Source organism: Stegodyphus dumicola, chromosome 8 (assembly GCF_044657685.1).
Source record: "Stegodyphus dumicola isolate Sdum_Otavi_A_Nest chromosome 8, ASM4465768v1".
In the NCBI taxonomy this organism is placed as follows: Eukaryota; Metazoa; Arthropoda; class Arachnida; order Araneae; family Eresidae; genus Stegodyphus; species Stegodyphus dumicola.
In genome coordinates this window covers 154005715-154021577 of record NC_140775.1, presented here as the reverse complement: position 1 = coordinate 154021577, position 15863 = coordinate 154005715, and the positions used below count along the sequence as shown (strand labels likewise).

Genomic DNA, 15863 nt, shown 5'->3' with positions numbered 1-15863 from the left:
CTATTCGACTCAGAGCAATCAAAGGGCCACTGATACTATGTGGTCCTCTCGCTTCGAAATCCATACAGTCCAGGTGTGATGTGCAGGCTCCAAATTGTCTGTAGACGACTTAGGTAATTGTCTGGGTGTTAAGTAGTAGAGCAGCCACCATACTGTGATCTGCTGAGACTCGCTCTCAAACACATTATCTACTATTATATTAAATACAGCATAATATTCATGAAGCCAAGAAATTTACCAAGTTTACAGTGGGTCACGTAAAAATTGAAGGCTAATCTTCGGATTATGGTAACTTGGCGATTTTTCGGAGACAAACCCTGCTACAGCAACCTGCTATTTTTTTTTTTTTTTTACTCAATATATTTTTTCAACAATCTGCTAGCCGAATTACACTTATGCTAGAACTTTTATGGAACAAAAGTGCTTAATCATTACGAAGATTAGGTGTGAAATTGGGAGAAAGTGCAGAATCACCCACTGCTTGCCGCGTTTTTAAGAATTGCACATACACGGTATCCACGTACACATTAACCTATTTTCACTTAAAAAAACATCCCAGAATTGCACAAAAATGGCATTGCGCACACTCTTGAACTTATCCATGTACAATGCTAAAGTCCTAGCTAGTAACCTTTATCGCCTTACCAAAATCTCGCCAAACTACCTGTTACCATATTCTAAAGATAGCCAAATTGAATATTAAAGTGTTAATGAGCCCCTTTTAAATCTGCTGTATTAATTTCATACACTGATTCTCTTATTTAATTTGGGAAGACAAATTATCTATATAATTTTGGAGTTTTAAAGCGATACTGATTAGATCAGATTTGAGCATACTGAGAAGACTTTAAACTCATTCTGCACTGCTGAATTTTAAAAATACATTTCAAATTAGAAAAGGCATTCCATTGATGCGGCTAATTAGAAACTATTTAAACACAGAACACAAAATTTTATTGCCCTAAAAAAATATTCCTTTCTAGATTCCAACAAAATGAATAAAATTAACAAAGGATATAAAGTACACAGGACATTGACTACAAATGAATCCAAGTTGTATGCGAAAATTATGTGACAAAATTGTATTAAAATAACATTACCATATTCTGTTTAACAGTTATTCTCATATTAAATTTCCAAGCATACAAACTGTGTATGTACTATATATATATTTACTAATGGATTATTGAGTGTATTATCCCTTTGACAAAGGTAGTAGAATTTTAGCCGAATGAAGTAACTTATAAGTATTTAAAAATGAATATTGAAAATTGTTAAAATGAAACATTAAATATGAATCATGCAAAACTGAAAATGAAAACTTTTATAAATGAAAGAGTAATAATCAATTAACGAAGTAATTATCATCATTGATCGGAAACTGGTTGTCTTTTCAAGGGGAACAACCAAACCCAATCAATTCACAATAATTAATTAATGCGAAGGTGTTTCGTCTTTAACTCAAGTAAGAATTATAATGCCAAACTAACAAGTTGAGTTTAAGCCAAGTAGGTATATACAGTCAAAAGTCTTTCATCCGAACGTCCATAATACGGAATGATCTATAATCCGGACTTCAAAGCTACAAACTTTCCGTGCATGCATCAACGCATGCGCATAATTCGTTTACGCATGCGTGTTTAATATATAACGGACGGTATAAGATAAGCTAAAATTATCTAATTATCTATTTCAGTTAATGTTGCAGATTGCGTTGTTCCTTAATCTTCTTAATTGGATTCGGCTTATTATTTTTTTAAGACTGTTAGTGCAATTTTATAAAAGTAAGCTTGAACTTTCGATTAAGTCAAAAAGAATTTCCAACTCTGGAGCTGCCAAAGGATCTACAAAGCGAAAGCATGTTTCGATGTATATCAAACAAAAAGTGGAATTGCTGCAAAAAATGGATAAAGGCATATCCTTTGTTTCTCTAACCATTCCGAAATCTGTTTATCAATTTCACGCAATTCACTTTCTGCAGGGGGGGGGGCGTAATGAACTGGCAGTTAATCTGTCAGCACTATCCTTATCTTCAGGGCGGATGTTATTTTATTTGGCTTATAATTGCTTACTAAATGTGGTATTTCCTCTCGATGTACTCCGTCTTTGATATGATTTAAATCAAATACCTCGTCATTATAATTCGCTTCCGATAGCGAAGAAAGTGACAGAGGTTATTGAAAACGAAAAAATTTCGATTGACAAATTAGTCGGTATTCTCGACACAGCAATTATAGGACTTGAACAGCGGAACTTTGTAACTGAACAAGAAATTATGTTTGTTTATGGAATTAAAGAGAATGTATTATCACATAAAAAACGAAGCAACTTAACTCTTTCGCATTGAAGTCGCCCGTTCATTCAGGCAACGGCAAACCGCCCCAACGCCTCGTTTATTTTCTACCCAGTTCTTTCCCCTCCACGTTATTGTATGGCTCATTAGTTTCGCGAGTTGTTAAAAGACATGTCAATCATTCTTTTGAAGCAAATAAAGAAGAAATACGGAAAGCTATTGACGTTCGCAGGTGCAATCCGGCCCTAAGGTGAAACTGCACACAATGGATGAAACCGCAGGGGGAAAGGAAAACTATTCCAAGACAAATTCGTAAACACGGGCGTTTTCGATGTTTGTTGAAAACAGATTTGGTCGTCTCTCGATGCGAAAGAGTTAAACAACTTACATTGAAAGAAATGTTTAATAAAGTAAACAAATAAATATTAAACCTTTTTTTTTTTTTTTTTTTTTTGTAAATTTTGATACCCTTTAGATCATAATTGTTCTTTATTTCGTAAATTACAGTTTCATATTTTTAATTTTATAATTTCTGCATGCCATTTTACCAGATTTAAACTGATGATCTATAATCCGGAAAAATCGATAATCCGGAATCGCCGAAGTCCCGACGAGTCCGGATTAACGACTTTTGACTGTATAAGGAAATATTTATCATGATACCTTTAAGTTCACACACATGCACCTTGAAATAAGCCGATATTTCAGATAGTACATTTATGAGACAAAAGGAGTCAAGGTACAAAGTGGGAGAGTCATTTTGAAATTATAATAAAAAAATATCACTTACTCATGATCTTCCAGGAAACTTCAGTAATTCAGGGCCAAACCCTTGGCCATTTAATAATTAAATTAAATTTATGTTGAAAACTCAAATTTAGCATGAATAATAAAAGAAAATGAACTTATTTCAAAGTAAAATAAAGTGTAATGTTTTAAACATACTTTCAAACGGCGAACCAAATCATCAGTCGAAACGTCTTCTGTTATGTCTCGCACACCAGGAGGATATACTAGCTTTTCTTGCACAGACATTTCTAAACTCTTCTTAAATTAAAACCTGCAAAAAAATAATACAAGATGAAAAGGTAAATTTCAAAAGAAATGAAATAAACCAAAAATACAATTTTCTGATTCATTTTACCTGTAAATGTAAGACCAAAGACATTTTTAATAAATTCTAGAAATACATTGTCAGCATACATGTTTAAAAAGTAGGAAAAAATATAAATATTTTATGACAACGGGAAAATTAAAATCTGCTCTTGCACTTTCAAAACTTTAATCTGACTATATAAAGTAAAATCTTGCTATACTTTTTACTACATGACTCATTTTACTGCTACATGCTAAATGTTCAGGGATTAAGGCCACAAGTCCTTAGATTTACAGATGTCAAAACACATCCACCTTCATATGAGATCCTTTTGCAACAAAATACTTTGGTATACCACAGTTATGCCAGAGCCTAGCAATTAATCACCGTTTAGCAGAATTTATCACCTAAGGATATAGCAAACAAGCACTTTTTTTAAGTACTTGTCATTGGGATCACCGATAAAATCAAAAAGTACCCGAACTACTGTCGCTGTCCACTGATAATTTTTTTAATTTGCAGCAGTGCAGAAATTTAAACATTCTGCAGCAGATAATGTTTTTCAGCAAATGACATCTCAGTTAATCAAGCAGGGGGGAAATTGGTTTGCAGCATTCTTGCTTTCCCTTAAATATCATACGCTCCATCCTTACAATATGTGAGAAAATGGCAATTAATAAAAAACAAAATTTATTGGAGGTCTGAATTTTAAACTTTATGTTGTATTTCGCTTATTATAATTTTTGAAAAAAAGTAAACAACTAAATTAAGCAAAATATACAAAACATACTAAATTAAGCATTTAATATGCTTTTAGTGTAATAACTATCAAACACATTATTTAAATACACACCTTCCCCTACAAATTATTAATGTTATTCATATTACCATAACATACTCATAATATAATTATTTATGTATATGAAGATATTGTAATAGGAAGATGATTATGACCATAGGTCATCATAATCAGCAATTGTGCACAACAAGAATTCTGACCTATAAAAATACTTTTGGGATTACCTAGCTTTGGGCAATTTACATCGGTACAACTCTAATATACGTCCTAATTTCACCAAATGTGGCGATATGTGTTCTGTGCTGGTTTTTGGCATGATTGCGTGTTCTATGGCAACCCTGTTGACGTTGAAAAATCTTTCGCTGGAGCTCGTTGATTCGCCTCTGTGTCTGAGAAGATGGGAGGGAAAGATAAAATGGTAGTTGTTGAATTGAAGTTCGGCAAAAGGAAACATCATTGTGGCTATCCTGTTGAGGGGTAGTGGGTATTTGGAAGTATGGAAAGAGGGTCTGGGAGATTATTTTTAATGGCAGTGCATGATAGAAGTAGGGATTTGTGATTTTATTTATTTGTGAACCATAGTATAAATTTTCTGGATAGTGTGTCTGGCTGTCATGTAAATACGATAGTGATTACGTGGTGACATGTTAAAGGCGGTATGAAATTTATATTTCTGCTATTTGAAAATGCATTAATTCATGGTAAGTGCATTTTATTTTATCCTTGTTCTTATTTTGTAGAATGTTATGTGTATTGGTTCTTCAGTTTGAATTTCTGTCGTTATTGTTGTTTTTTTAAATTGTTTGAAATTTATTTTAGTTTATTTTGTTGTTTAGTGCCTAGACTGTGCAATTCGTAGATGTTTTTTAAAGTAAAAACAGAACGCTGTGTACATGGTATTATTTGAAATTTATTGTTGTTATGTTATTTTATTAAAGCAAGGAGTGCATAGATCGTAGATTCCTTCCTTGCCTAAATTGTGCAATTCGTAGAATTTTTTTTAAGTTTAAACAGGATGCTGTGTACATGGTATTCTTTGAAATTTATTGTTGTTATGTTAATTTATTAAAGCGGGGTGTGCGTAGTTTGTAGATTCGTTCGTTGCCTACATTGTGCCATTCGTAGATGTTTTTTTAAGTTAAAACATGTCTCTGTGTACATGGATTCTTGTCAAATATTTTTGGTTAGAAACTTTACGTTTTTGCTATCTAAATTTTTTGTTTTTGTTTCGGATTTTTAGCTAAATTGTATGTTGAAAACGTAGTTTTTGCATGTGCGAAAACCGCATTTTTGGAGATATTTTAGGCTAAAAGTTCGAAATGTAGACAAAAAATTTAGATAGTAATATGGCAGCGTAAAGTTTCTCGCCAAAAATATTTGGCACGAAATTTGGCGACTTGAGGGCGCATATCAGAGTAGTTCCTTTACATCTTAACAGCAATTGAATACACTACAGATTTTTAATTAGTCGTTATGAAATTAAAAAAAAAAGATACCAATAGCTGATTGCCTATTATCTTTTTGCCTTCTGATAAAATTAACTAGAGCATTTTGGTTAATAAACTAAGCATTTGCAATTATCAAAATATGATTAACTTTTGGTCAGATAATTTTACACATTATATTTTAAATGATACAATGAAGCCTTGTGCTACAAAATCAAATTATCTGAACAAAAGTGGCAGATTACATTTAATATAGAAGTAACAACGTTTTACAAAAATTCCAGAAAAATTAGCCATATCCTAAATAAAAGAAAATTATAATAATATTTGAGTAACAAGTTCAGTAAGGACTCAAACTACAAGCAGTATAATACTGACGAGATAGAGCATATGGTCCATTAATAAAATCAAAACCGTTATTTATAATCAAAAGATATATCAGAATCAATCTTTAAAATAATCAGTAGAATCCAAATTTATGGTCATATTTGTTCAGTTAGTACTTTTAAGTACAATGACTAGTCTACAGATTTTATTTTCATATATTTAAAATCTGAAATTTTATCTATCAAAATCCTTTTTGGCAAATTCATGTATTCATTTTTACAAGAACAGAATTTACTATTCGCTCATGAGACACAGTGCCCTTAAATATTACACAAAAGATTGTAAAACATCAAATTCAGTCATGAAAATTTTCCTATCTGTCTGTTTATCTTGCACAAAGAACAGTCGGGTACATTTTAAAACACCATCATGAGTCTTTTAACGATAAAATGTAAACTTAATGCTAGTCTTCATTATTTTAACGGCAGTAAAACAACTTTATGGAAACAAAAACAACATGCAATTTTTAAGAACAAAGTACATGCAAGTGATATTTAAAACTAATTTCTGTAAACAAACGGGACAAATTTTAAAATGCATTCAAATCATTTAAATTACACATATTCGTTGGATAAGGACATTATATCTCATTAATTAATAAAAACTGCATAGCTTATATGCGTTCTTCATGCAAGTTCTTAACATTAACAATTTCAAATCGAAAGAAAATAAAACAATTTTTTTAGTCAGTAAATTGAATTGTTGTCATAAATTACTTGTAAACACCATTATAAAGTATTTTCTTCTAGATAATTTATACTGAAATTTAAACATAAGTAATCTGTTACCTTTCCAAGTCAGAGAAAATGCCAACAGAGATCATGCGTCCATTTATTCAATAAAGGACACATCTAAATGTGCAGCGAATTTTACCTAACAAGTAAGTAACTGACAGCAATAAATTCAAATTTTATTCATTCAATTACTTTATTTGCTCAACATCAAATCATTATAAATTACATTTCTCTATAGACAGAAACATAAAATTAACAACTGTTATGGCTTTATGGCGCCATAGACTCGTTGCCAGTTTAAAAATCTGACTAATAACCATACACTGTCAACAATCATTGTGTACCTGTCGCTGTATTATCACATATAATTATATACTTCAATAATAGCTAGGAATGCATAACTGTCAAGACCTGATTAAATCAAATAACGTCAAAATCCAAAGAGTTGCTGCTAACTAACTCCAGACGAGTAAAATAAACCCTATAGCTGCAGTAAGTCCAAGATGCGAGGGCATCTTCACGGCTCCACTGATGAAGGGAAAAAAGGACACACACATTTCGTGACAAAACCGGGTATCTGTACACTTTTTATACAAATCCCGTGAACGGGCTAGGCGATAATGTTATTCAAAATTTCAAGATTAAAATATTTTTTCAGAACAAGAAGCTAATTCCATTAAAATGAAGTTCGCGCGCTTTTCTTGTGTTCAAAGCTCCGTTAGTATAAACGGGCATGTAGCAAATCACGAATACAACCCACATAGACACGAAAGTAATAAAAGAAAGGCCATAGAAATGTCATCATTAATCTCAGAAATACAGTCCAGCAAATCAGATAAGTGCGTGTTTATCTTTGTTGATACAGTTATAATTTGTACCACAGCATTCATAATTTAAGAGCTATAGTTGTGTTCTTGAGGGGAATACAAGACAATATTTATCATGAAATTAACATTTTCAGGAAAATGCCACCAACCCTTTAAAATATTCCTTTCCTACGTTCCATTATTCTTGTAGCATTGTAATTTACTATTTATAATATAGATCATCCTTGGTCTGGCTGTAACATTCTTTTAGCTCAATTTTTACACAGACATCCTGGTGTGATTGGGGACCTTTTCCGAAATTTCAACGAACTGTCGATGGGATAAACTTAAGTACCTTATAAACATTAAGAGTGTACTCTGTTAAATACCCTGTGCCGCCTTACTGCAGCTTTCAAAACGAAATCAAATTGTAACCGAATAAAGACATTTTCCTTTTTTTTTTTTTTTTTTTTTTTTTTTTTTTTTTTTTAACTCTTACTCAGTTTTTTAGAAGAAATTCTTTTTATTTTTCTTTACAAATAAACAGGGTGGGGGGGGATTTAATGGGAATACCCATCTTGAGTATTATTTTTCTTACAGTATCAGTTTTCTACGTTAGTAATTTCAAAATATGCAAAACGTTGTTAATTACAACTATTACATCTTTTAAAAATTATCCTTTCAATCAATAAATTAAATGTATTTAATAAACAATCTATGAGGAACTTCGCATGATTGAAAGTAAAATAACAACAGGTATGTTTCGAAAAGGACAATGAGTTTTCTCGACATTTTATTGCAACCCTGTGAAAAAGAAAGTTTTTTTTTTTTTTTTTTTTTTAATAAAAGCTATAACTATGCTTTCAGCGGTAAGCACAAATTATTTTTCGTAATTTCATGACAAATACCAAAAGTGCCATTGGCGATCATAGATATAGTAATACTAATTATAGACTATAGACTTAGTTTATGTTGGCGATTCTAGCCTCTGAAACGTCATCTAGTCAAGGGAGAGTACAAACAGAATGAAAGGTAGTCTGCTTGTAAACAGTACATAAACGAAAATGTAAACAAGCATTTCTCTATGATTGGTCGAAATGCACAGCTATACAAAAAATGTCTCAACTAACAAAGAACAACGTATTACCGTTTTGGTCAGGCTGGAAACTACACTTTTAACGGCTAGTACCAGCCATTGGGATTATTGAGATACAATTGTTGGCAACCATATCAAAAAGGCGGAGCCAGATTGGTTGCCATGGAAATTTAACTGATACAAACTTTCCAAATTGTATGTGAGAACAATGTTAGGGTAATCAATTACCTTTAATTCACAGTAGTTTCTAATATGAAATCAGTTTAAAACTACTTTGTTAAAAATGAAAAGTGGAGATAGTCGTAAAGATTTCATTTTAGCAAATGTGCGCGATTTTTTTGCGAGTGATCTATCAGATTCCAATATTTCTCGTTTACTTCACGCCGCTGCATTGGATACCTTTCTTGATAACAAAAACTGCTTTGTTTTGAGTGCTTATATTGATGGATCTGGTGAAAAAAAAGAGATTGTTTTATGCAGCAAGGTAGAAATAATGTAGTTATTTGTTTTCTACTAATATTTGATATCTTAGGGAATGCAAATTTATATATTTGGGGTAATAAATGAAAAATTCATCATTCTGTTCACTTTGTTTATTTTCAGCAGTAAACGAGGAATTAATTATGAATTTATGTATTCAAATAAACACTGGTTTGGTTTTTACATTTCTTGTATAATTCATTAAAAATATTTTGGTTAATCTTTGGATTATGGTAACTTGGCGATTTTTTGGCGAAAGATTAGGTGCAAAATTGGGAGAAAGTGCAGAATCGCAAACTGCTTGCCGCGTTTTTAAGAATTGCACATACACGGTATCCATGTATACGTCGACCTATTTTCACTTAAAAAAACATCCTAGAATTGCACAAAAATGGCATTGTGCACACTCTTGACTTTATCCATGTACACTGCTAAAGTCCTAGCTAGTAACCTGTATCATCTTACCAAAATATCGCCAAACTACCTGTTACCATATTCCAAAGATTAGCAAAAATAAAATATTAAATGTTAGATAGTATTCTGTTTCATTAGAATCAGTGTTTCTTTATTAGTTTAATGAATCACAGCTATTAATTACAAAGTGAGTTGAAAGCTTTTTGTAAAGGTCCTTCTATTTTAATTTTCATGACTAAAGTTTTATACATATTTTTAATGAATATATATATATTTTTTTAATTTTAAAACAATATTATTCCTGTATTTTTCCCATATCTATAATTCTTCTGGTGTGGTAACTATTGGTTGATTTTTTACATATTTGTAGGGAATTTTAGATTTTAAAGGTTTTGTATTTTATTTCTTTCATGTCTTTTTGGATTTTATGTTGGATAATATTTTATAAATCTTTTTAACCTAGTCTAAATTTTTTATTTCTTATCTCTCTTTCTATAGAAACAGGGTGTGTCAGAAAAATGTATATGTATTTTGAACTGTCGTAGAAAATTTATTTCTCCAAGGTTAAGTTTTGGGGAAAATTAAAGCTATAGTCCAGTTTGAAAGCCAAATGTTCTTTCTTGTGAAACTGAGTGTTACAAATGGTGTTTAAAGTAAATGCTTAAAATGGTGGACTTCTACATTTCTGAGTACGAGTCAAGACTGAATCTATACTCTGCACACTAGTGTTCAATGGGATTTCTGCACACACCACTTGAACCTCATCGCAAAGTGTGTGGGCCTTTCTGTTTTGAAGGTACTGTAATTGGAGAAAAATACCTAACTGATTCCATTTTTCCTGCCATTTTGCAATGTACGATAATTCTAAGTTTCATTACCAATAAGATGATACTCCTCCTCACTATCACAGAGATGTGCGAGCATACCTGGATCAATCTTGGTATGATCACACATCCCCATGATAGTGGTTATTAGATCATATCTGGATGTGTGAGCATCCAGGTCAATGGATATGATGCAGGGAACCAATCGAGTTTCCTGTACACTCTCCAGACCTTACAAAGCTTAATTTTTATTAGGGGTCATAGTAAAAGATGGTGTACTGTTGTAAAGCACGTAACCTTGACACACTTTGGTATGAAATCCTATTGGGCACTTTGGTGCAAAGTACAGCATCAGTCTTGACTCATGCTCAGAAATGTATGGATGCCGAAGGCCACCATTTTGAACAATTACTTTAAACACCATTTAGAATGTTCAGTTTAAAAAGAAAGAACACTTATTTTTCATACTGGACTATAGCCTTACTTTTCCCAGAAATTTAATCTTGTAGTTCACAAAATAAATTTTCTCTGACAGTACAAAGTGTGTATACATTTTTCTGATGCACCCTGTATATATATATTGAATTGTCTTAATTTTTATAAATTTACATGCCTTCATTCTCCTCTAAACATGCCTCTAAAAAAATTGTTAAAAGCTCTATATTTTTTTTAGGTAGAACCAAAAGGCTCACAAGACAGGATTCTGGTTTTTTTCAAAAGAAGTCCAGAAATTGTTACACCAGATAATCTTCTTTCTAATTTATTCATTTCTTCTATGGTTGATTCTCCAATAAGTTCTTTTTACCATACTGTAAGAAAGGTGTTTGCCCCTCTTTTATTAGAAGATGAAAGATGGAGTAAACAAGTAGATCCAAAGTTACAGCGTTTATTAGGCCATCTGGAATCAGGATTGGCTGCTTCTCTCAGATCTAGTGATGCATCAATTGATAAAGCCCCAAATCCTGATGCTCTTTCAAGTAAGCTTTATTGTTAAAACTTTAAATATTTGGATACTGCAAAATTCCTTTATTAAGCAATGTAACTTTTATTATGAAAAATTTAGTAAATTATTTTTAAAAAAATCTGAAAGCTTTCAGATTTTATATTATGCCCAAGGGGGCATTTTTTTTAACATTTTGTGTGTTACCTTTGTTTATTAAATATCATGCTCTTCGCACATAAACCATAAATTTCAATTCAACAGCAAAATCACAAAATAGTTTTTAAATGAGCATATCTTTAGAATTTCCGATACACAGTCTCGCACACTGGAGATGAAAAGGTTTTTTTTTTTTTTTTTTTTTTTTCCCCAATACAGTGTTGCAATTACTCGCTTTGAAACTGTTGAGTTTGTAAATCAAAAATTCATTTAAGTTTTACAAAATATGAAATAGATAATAAAACAAAATCCAAATTTGAGCTTCCAGATACCCATATTCGGGTGAAAACGCGTGTTATTCAAAATTTGATGACTCTATGTACTGTTGTTTTATCCCAATATGAGAAACATACATGCATTTATGCAGATTTTCATTATTTAATTTCTTTAAATATAATACAAGGCTCTAATATTTGGTGGCAACAATTTAAAAAGTGAACCAACATTTATAGTGAACCAACACCAAATGCCAAAATGAAATTAATAGTCCTTCTGGGCAAATTTCCCCTTTGAATAAAAATTATCATTATCAATGTGATTTTTTGTAAGTGATTTATAAATTCAAGTAGTTGTAGAATTACTTGGACATACGAATTTGTTTGATCTGAATCTCAGAGGAAGAAATCGATTTTTTATTGCTGGATTTTAAATAAGTAATTTCTGAAAATATAATTTTTGGGTGTAATTGGTTGGTAGCATAAAATGATTAAATGAATTCACTATTATTTTTCTCTAAATGAAATATTTTTTAGATTTTCTTTTTTATGTTTGATAATTTTTATAAATTGCAGTAAATAAGATATGTTCAAGTGCTAAAAAAAATTGAAGATAAAAAGGAGTTAATGGATTATGCTTTACAATATTTATGCAACTTTTATAGCCTATGAAGAATATTTTATAATAATGATAGGAATGCATTTAAATAATAAATTTATAATAATGATAGGGTATAAAATGCATTCGAACTGAAAATTAGATCTTTCGTGATTGTTTAGTTTATATGTATTAAAATGCTGAGTATTTAGCATGACCAATGTAAAGAAAATATGAAAATTTAAGGAAAATTTTAATAATCTTTTTAACCTAGTTTAGAATTTACTTGCCTCACAAATGAAATAAAAGATCTGTAAGGAAAATTTACAGTTTTATTACTTTTGTTATAAATTTTAAAAAAGGCAATATTCATAAAGGTATGAGCACTATTCTGCAAGTAGAATTTTTGGGTGGTTTGTTAATCAGAAGAGCAAGTTAAAATCCTATTTGTATAGCAGTGCTAGTACCTCTAAAAATTATTATTATTATTTAAGTTAGAAACTAATATGCATAAAGTGCCATTTTGAACACTGGCCAACTTCCAAAAAAAGCTCTGGCATCTTAATACCAAGACAATATGAAAAAGGCCCCAACTATATAAAAATGTTATGGATCTGATGTGAGACCTCACTAGATTCTTAGGAGCAGGGACTTCAAAAAATTAAGAACCAAAAATGTGTGTACACTTTCTAAAAGTTGTATTTATAAAAGTCTTATAAAGAATATTTATATTGATTTTAATTAGTTGTTTTAGCAATGTAGAAGATAACATGTTTGGGATAGCCTTATGAAAAAGAAGCCTTCTAAAGCAAATTAATTATTATTCTATTTTGTTTCCAGATTTTTAATTAAAAGGAAATTACAAGCTAACAATAGCAAGTTTAATGTGTCTTTAGGCTGAATTAATCATTTAACAAAATTATATAAGATTATTCAGAAATTTTTTCTGTGCTTATTCATAGCTAATATGATATTTTGAATGCAGAATAAGTATTCTGTATTACTTTAAAAGTAATGTATAAAAATTGCCTTTTCCTTTGTAAATAAAATTGCATAATCAATAAGTGATAATATAATCCTGTTACATCAAAAATGTGATATTCAATATAGGATACTTTCAAGGGTAGCGTGATAGCAAATATGCCTTTGCCCATAAGATGACACTGGAATAGTTGTCTGCTGTACAATATATACGTATATGTGTGTGTGGACAAATTAAAAAATATGCACAACAGTAAAGATTAATTTTTACTCTTGCACAGTGCTCTGTGCACAAGAATAAAAGGTATGATATAATATGAGATCTGCCATTTTTGTTTAGATATTTATTTCATAGATAGTGCCACTAAAATGTTATTTTTAAATATGAAAATGAATACAGATAATCAAGAATACATAAATGAAAATTATTCCAATAATTAATTTAATACCCTTTAGATTTTAATGAATTATGAAGCTACTAAAATTTAAACTTAAGTTTCAATTTTCATAATTCAATGATAATGACTTCAGAAAATTAAAAATTCAGTAGCTTCCATATTTCTAATTTGGCAGGAAAAGAAATGATCAAAGCAACCTATTTTACTCGCATCATCAAACATTTTATGAAATTAATGTAGATATAATACTGTACTTTTGATGATCAAATACTGGAACATCTGATTTGAAAATATCATTTTCATAAATTTATTCCCCTTGTTTAAAGGTAAAATAATCATTAAAAAAATTAATGTATAAAATTTTATACTTCATTAGAAATATTATGAGTCAAGAATAAATATAACATATAATATCATAGTTTATTATGTAACACTCTGAGTTTCTGTTTTGAATTCATGATCTTCTCTTTGTGGACAAGAGACACAAAAGTGACATAAAGTGTCAAGTTTTACAAAGTGAGATTAGCTGGAGTTATTAATCTGTTCTGGATAATACTTATTTGATAATGAGGTTTATAATTTAATACTGACATTTGCTGCATTAACCATAATGTAATTGAATAAATCTATTATTTATTATATCTCCTCTTTTGTTTAAAACAGGTTATATGCCAACTAAGTACAACTGGTAGCAGCAAAAGGTTGTTTAAACCTTTTATGAAGTCAGCTTTCATTTAAGTCCATTGGCTCTATTTGTAACTTAAAATTAGGCTTTTCTAAACCATGGACAGATGCTTTTTCAACAGTGTTTATGATGTGATAAGATATGCTTTTATAATCAATCATATTTGAGAGAATATATCACAGCTTCATGTATTCATTAATAGATATTTCACTATACATCTTTTCATGACTGATTACTGAAATTTCTAACTTTTATTTGTGAAATTAGTTTTTTGTCATAAAATTATATGATGAAATATACTTTCAGCTTTTCTAAATGGAAACCGTTTTCCTTATGGGGGGGGGTAATGATATCTGGTAGCATAGGGGTACCCAATAACATCCTAAAGATGTAAAACAAATGTCTTATCAAATGTTGTAATTTGAAGTAACGTCTAATATTGCATTAAGAAAAACATATATTATTGTACAATAAGAAGTGCATGGATATATGTTCACATTTGAACAATAATAAAGTAAGAAATATTGCTTTATTACTGTTCCTGAATGGAATATATTTGCTCTTTCCTTTTTTATTTTATAGTTTATGTGATGCCCCTTCATGCTAAAATGTACTGTGACAATAATATATAGTATTTGGGGGAAAACATCTTTAAATTACTCTTTCAAATATAATAATCTCCATGATGAGTTCTCAGATTTTTTTTTATCTAATTAATATAGTAGAAGACAAATGCATAAAAAGTAGGATTAGAAATTTTTCATTTTTGGAATGTTTGTGATTTTAAGTCATGAAAGAACATTTGTTAGCCTTAGAAAATCAAAATAAATAAAATCAAAGTAAAGAAAGCACGTAAAAACTATTAATTTCTGTTTGATAATTTTATGGAGCAGAATAAAATGAATGTAAAAAAACAGCATACAAACATGATTTTTTTAAAACATTTTTAAATATATTTTACAGTAGTTTACCTTAAATTTTTAGGATAATTTAGTTTTGAATTTTTCCATTTTGCAGATTATATACAATCATCACTTCCTGATCAGATACATACATTTGTTGTTTTAAAAATTTCAGATATTTTCTTCTAAAATAAAATAAATAAATAAATAAAAATGAAAAAAAATCTAGCATAAAACAGTACCCTTTAGTTTTCCTGTGTCATCATCACGAACAGGATCTTCTTATGTGGGTTATAAAATACTGCTGATGATTTCATCATTAGTCTTTTGAAAGTAGTCTTAAAGTCATCCAAATTTATCACATAATCCACAATATTGTTTTCTTGAAACACTAGTCTATTTTTCATTTTTTTTCTTTAATAAAGAAAAGTATTATAAACTTGTCATTACTGAATCTGATTCAGAAATTTCAGCATTATTTTATTTCAATATAAAATGAAGATAGGAATAAATTTTTCAAAATAGACTAGGAAATGAAAGTTTTTATCTTT

At 30.1% G+C, this 15863-nt stretch overlaps 2 protein-coding genes across 4 annotated transcripts in view; one reads left to right on the top strand and one right to left on the bottom strand.

Annotated features, from left to right (window-relative positions):
* LOC118182639 (sister chromatid cohesion protein PDS5 homolog A-like) overlaps positions 1–7056 on the bottom strand; it is a 138735-nt gene extending 131679 nt beyond the window's left edge. For 2 of the 3 annotated variants that reach the window (XM_085822607.1, XM_085822609.1), the window contains exons 1-2: positions 6809–7056; positions 3239–3353 (exon numbers count right to left, since the gene is read on the bottom strand). In XM_085822607.1, the coding sequence (XP_085678733.1) occupies positions 3239–3328 (90 nt within the window). In that variant the 5' untranslated portion in view covers positions 3329–3353; positions 6809–7056. The remainder of the gene's footprint in view (positions 1–3238; positions 3354–6808) is intronic. The other variant, XM_085822608.1, reaches the window with a different exon arrangement.
* A 1770-nt stretch (positions 7057–8826) lies between these two features.
* Positions 8827–15863, top strand: part of btv (dynein cytoplasmic heavy chain beethoven) — a 256105-nt gene continuing 249068 nt past the window's right edge. Inside the window, exons 1-2 of the mRNA XM_085822605.1 lie at positions 8827–9140; positions 11048–11351. Of these exons, the coding sequence (XP_085678731.1) occupies positions 8940–9140; positions 11048–11351 (505 nt within the window). The 5' untranslated portion in view covers positions 8827–8939. The remainder of the gene's footprint in view (positions 9141–11047; positions 11352–15863) is intronic.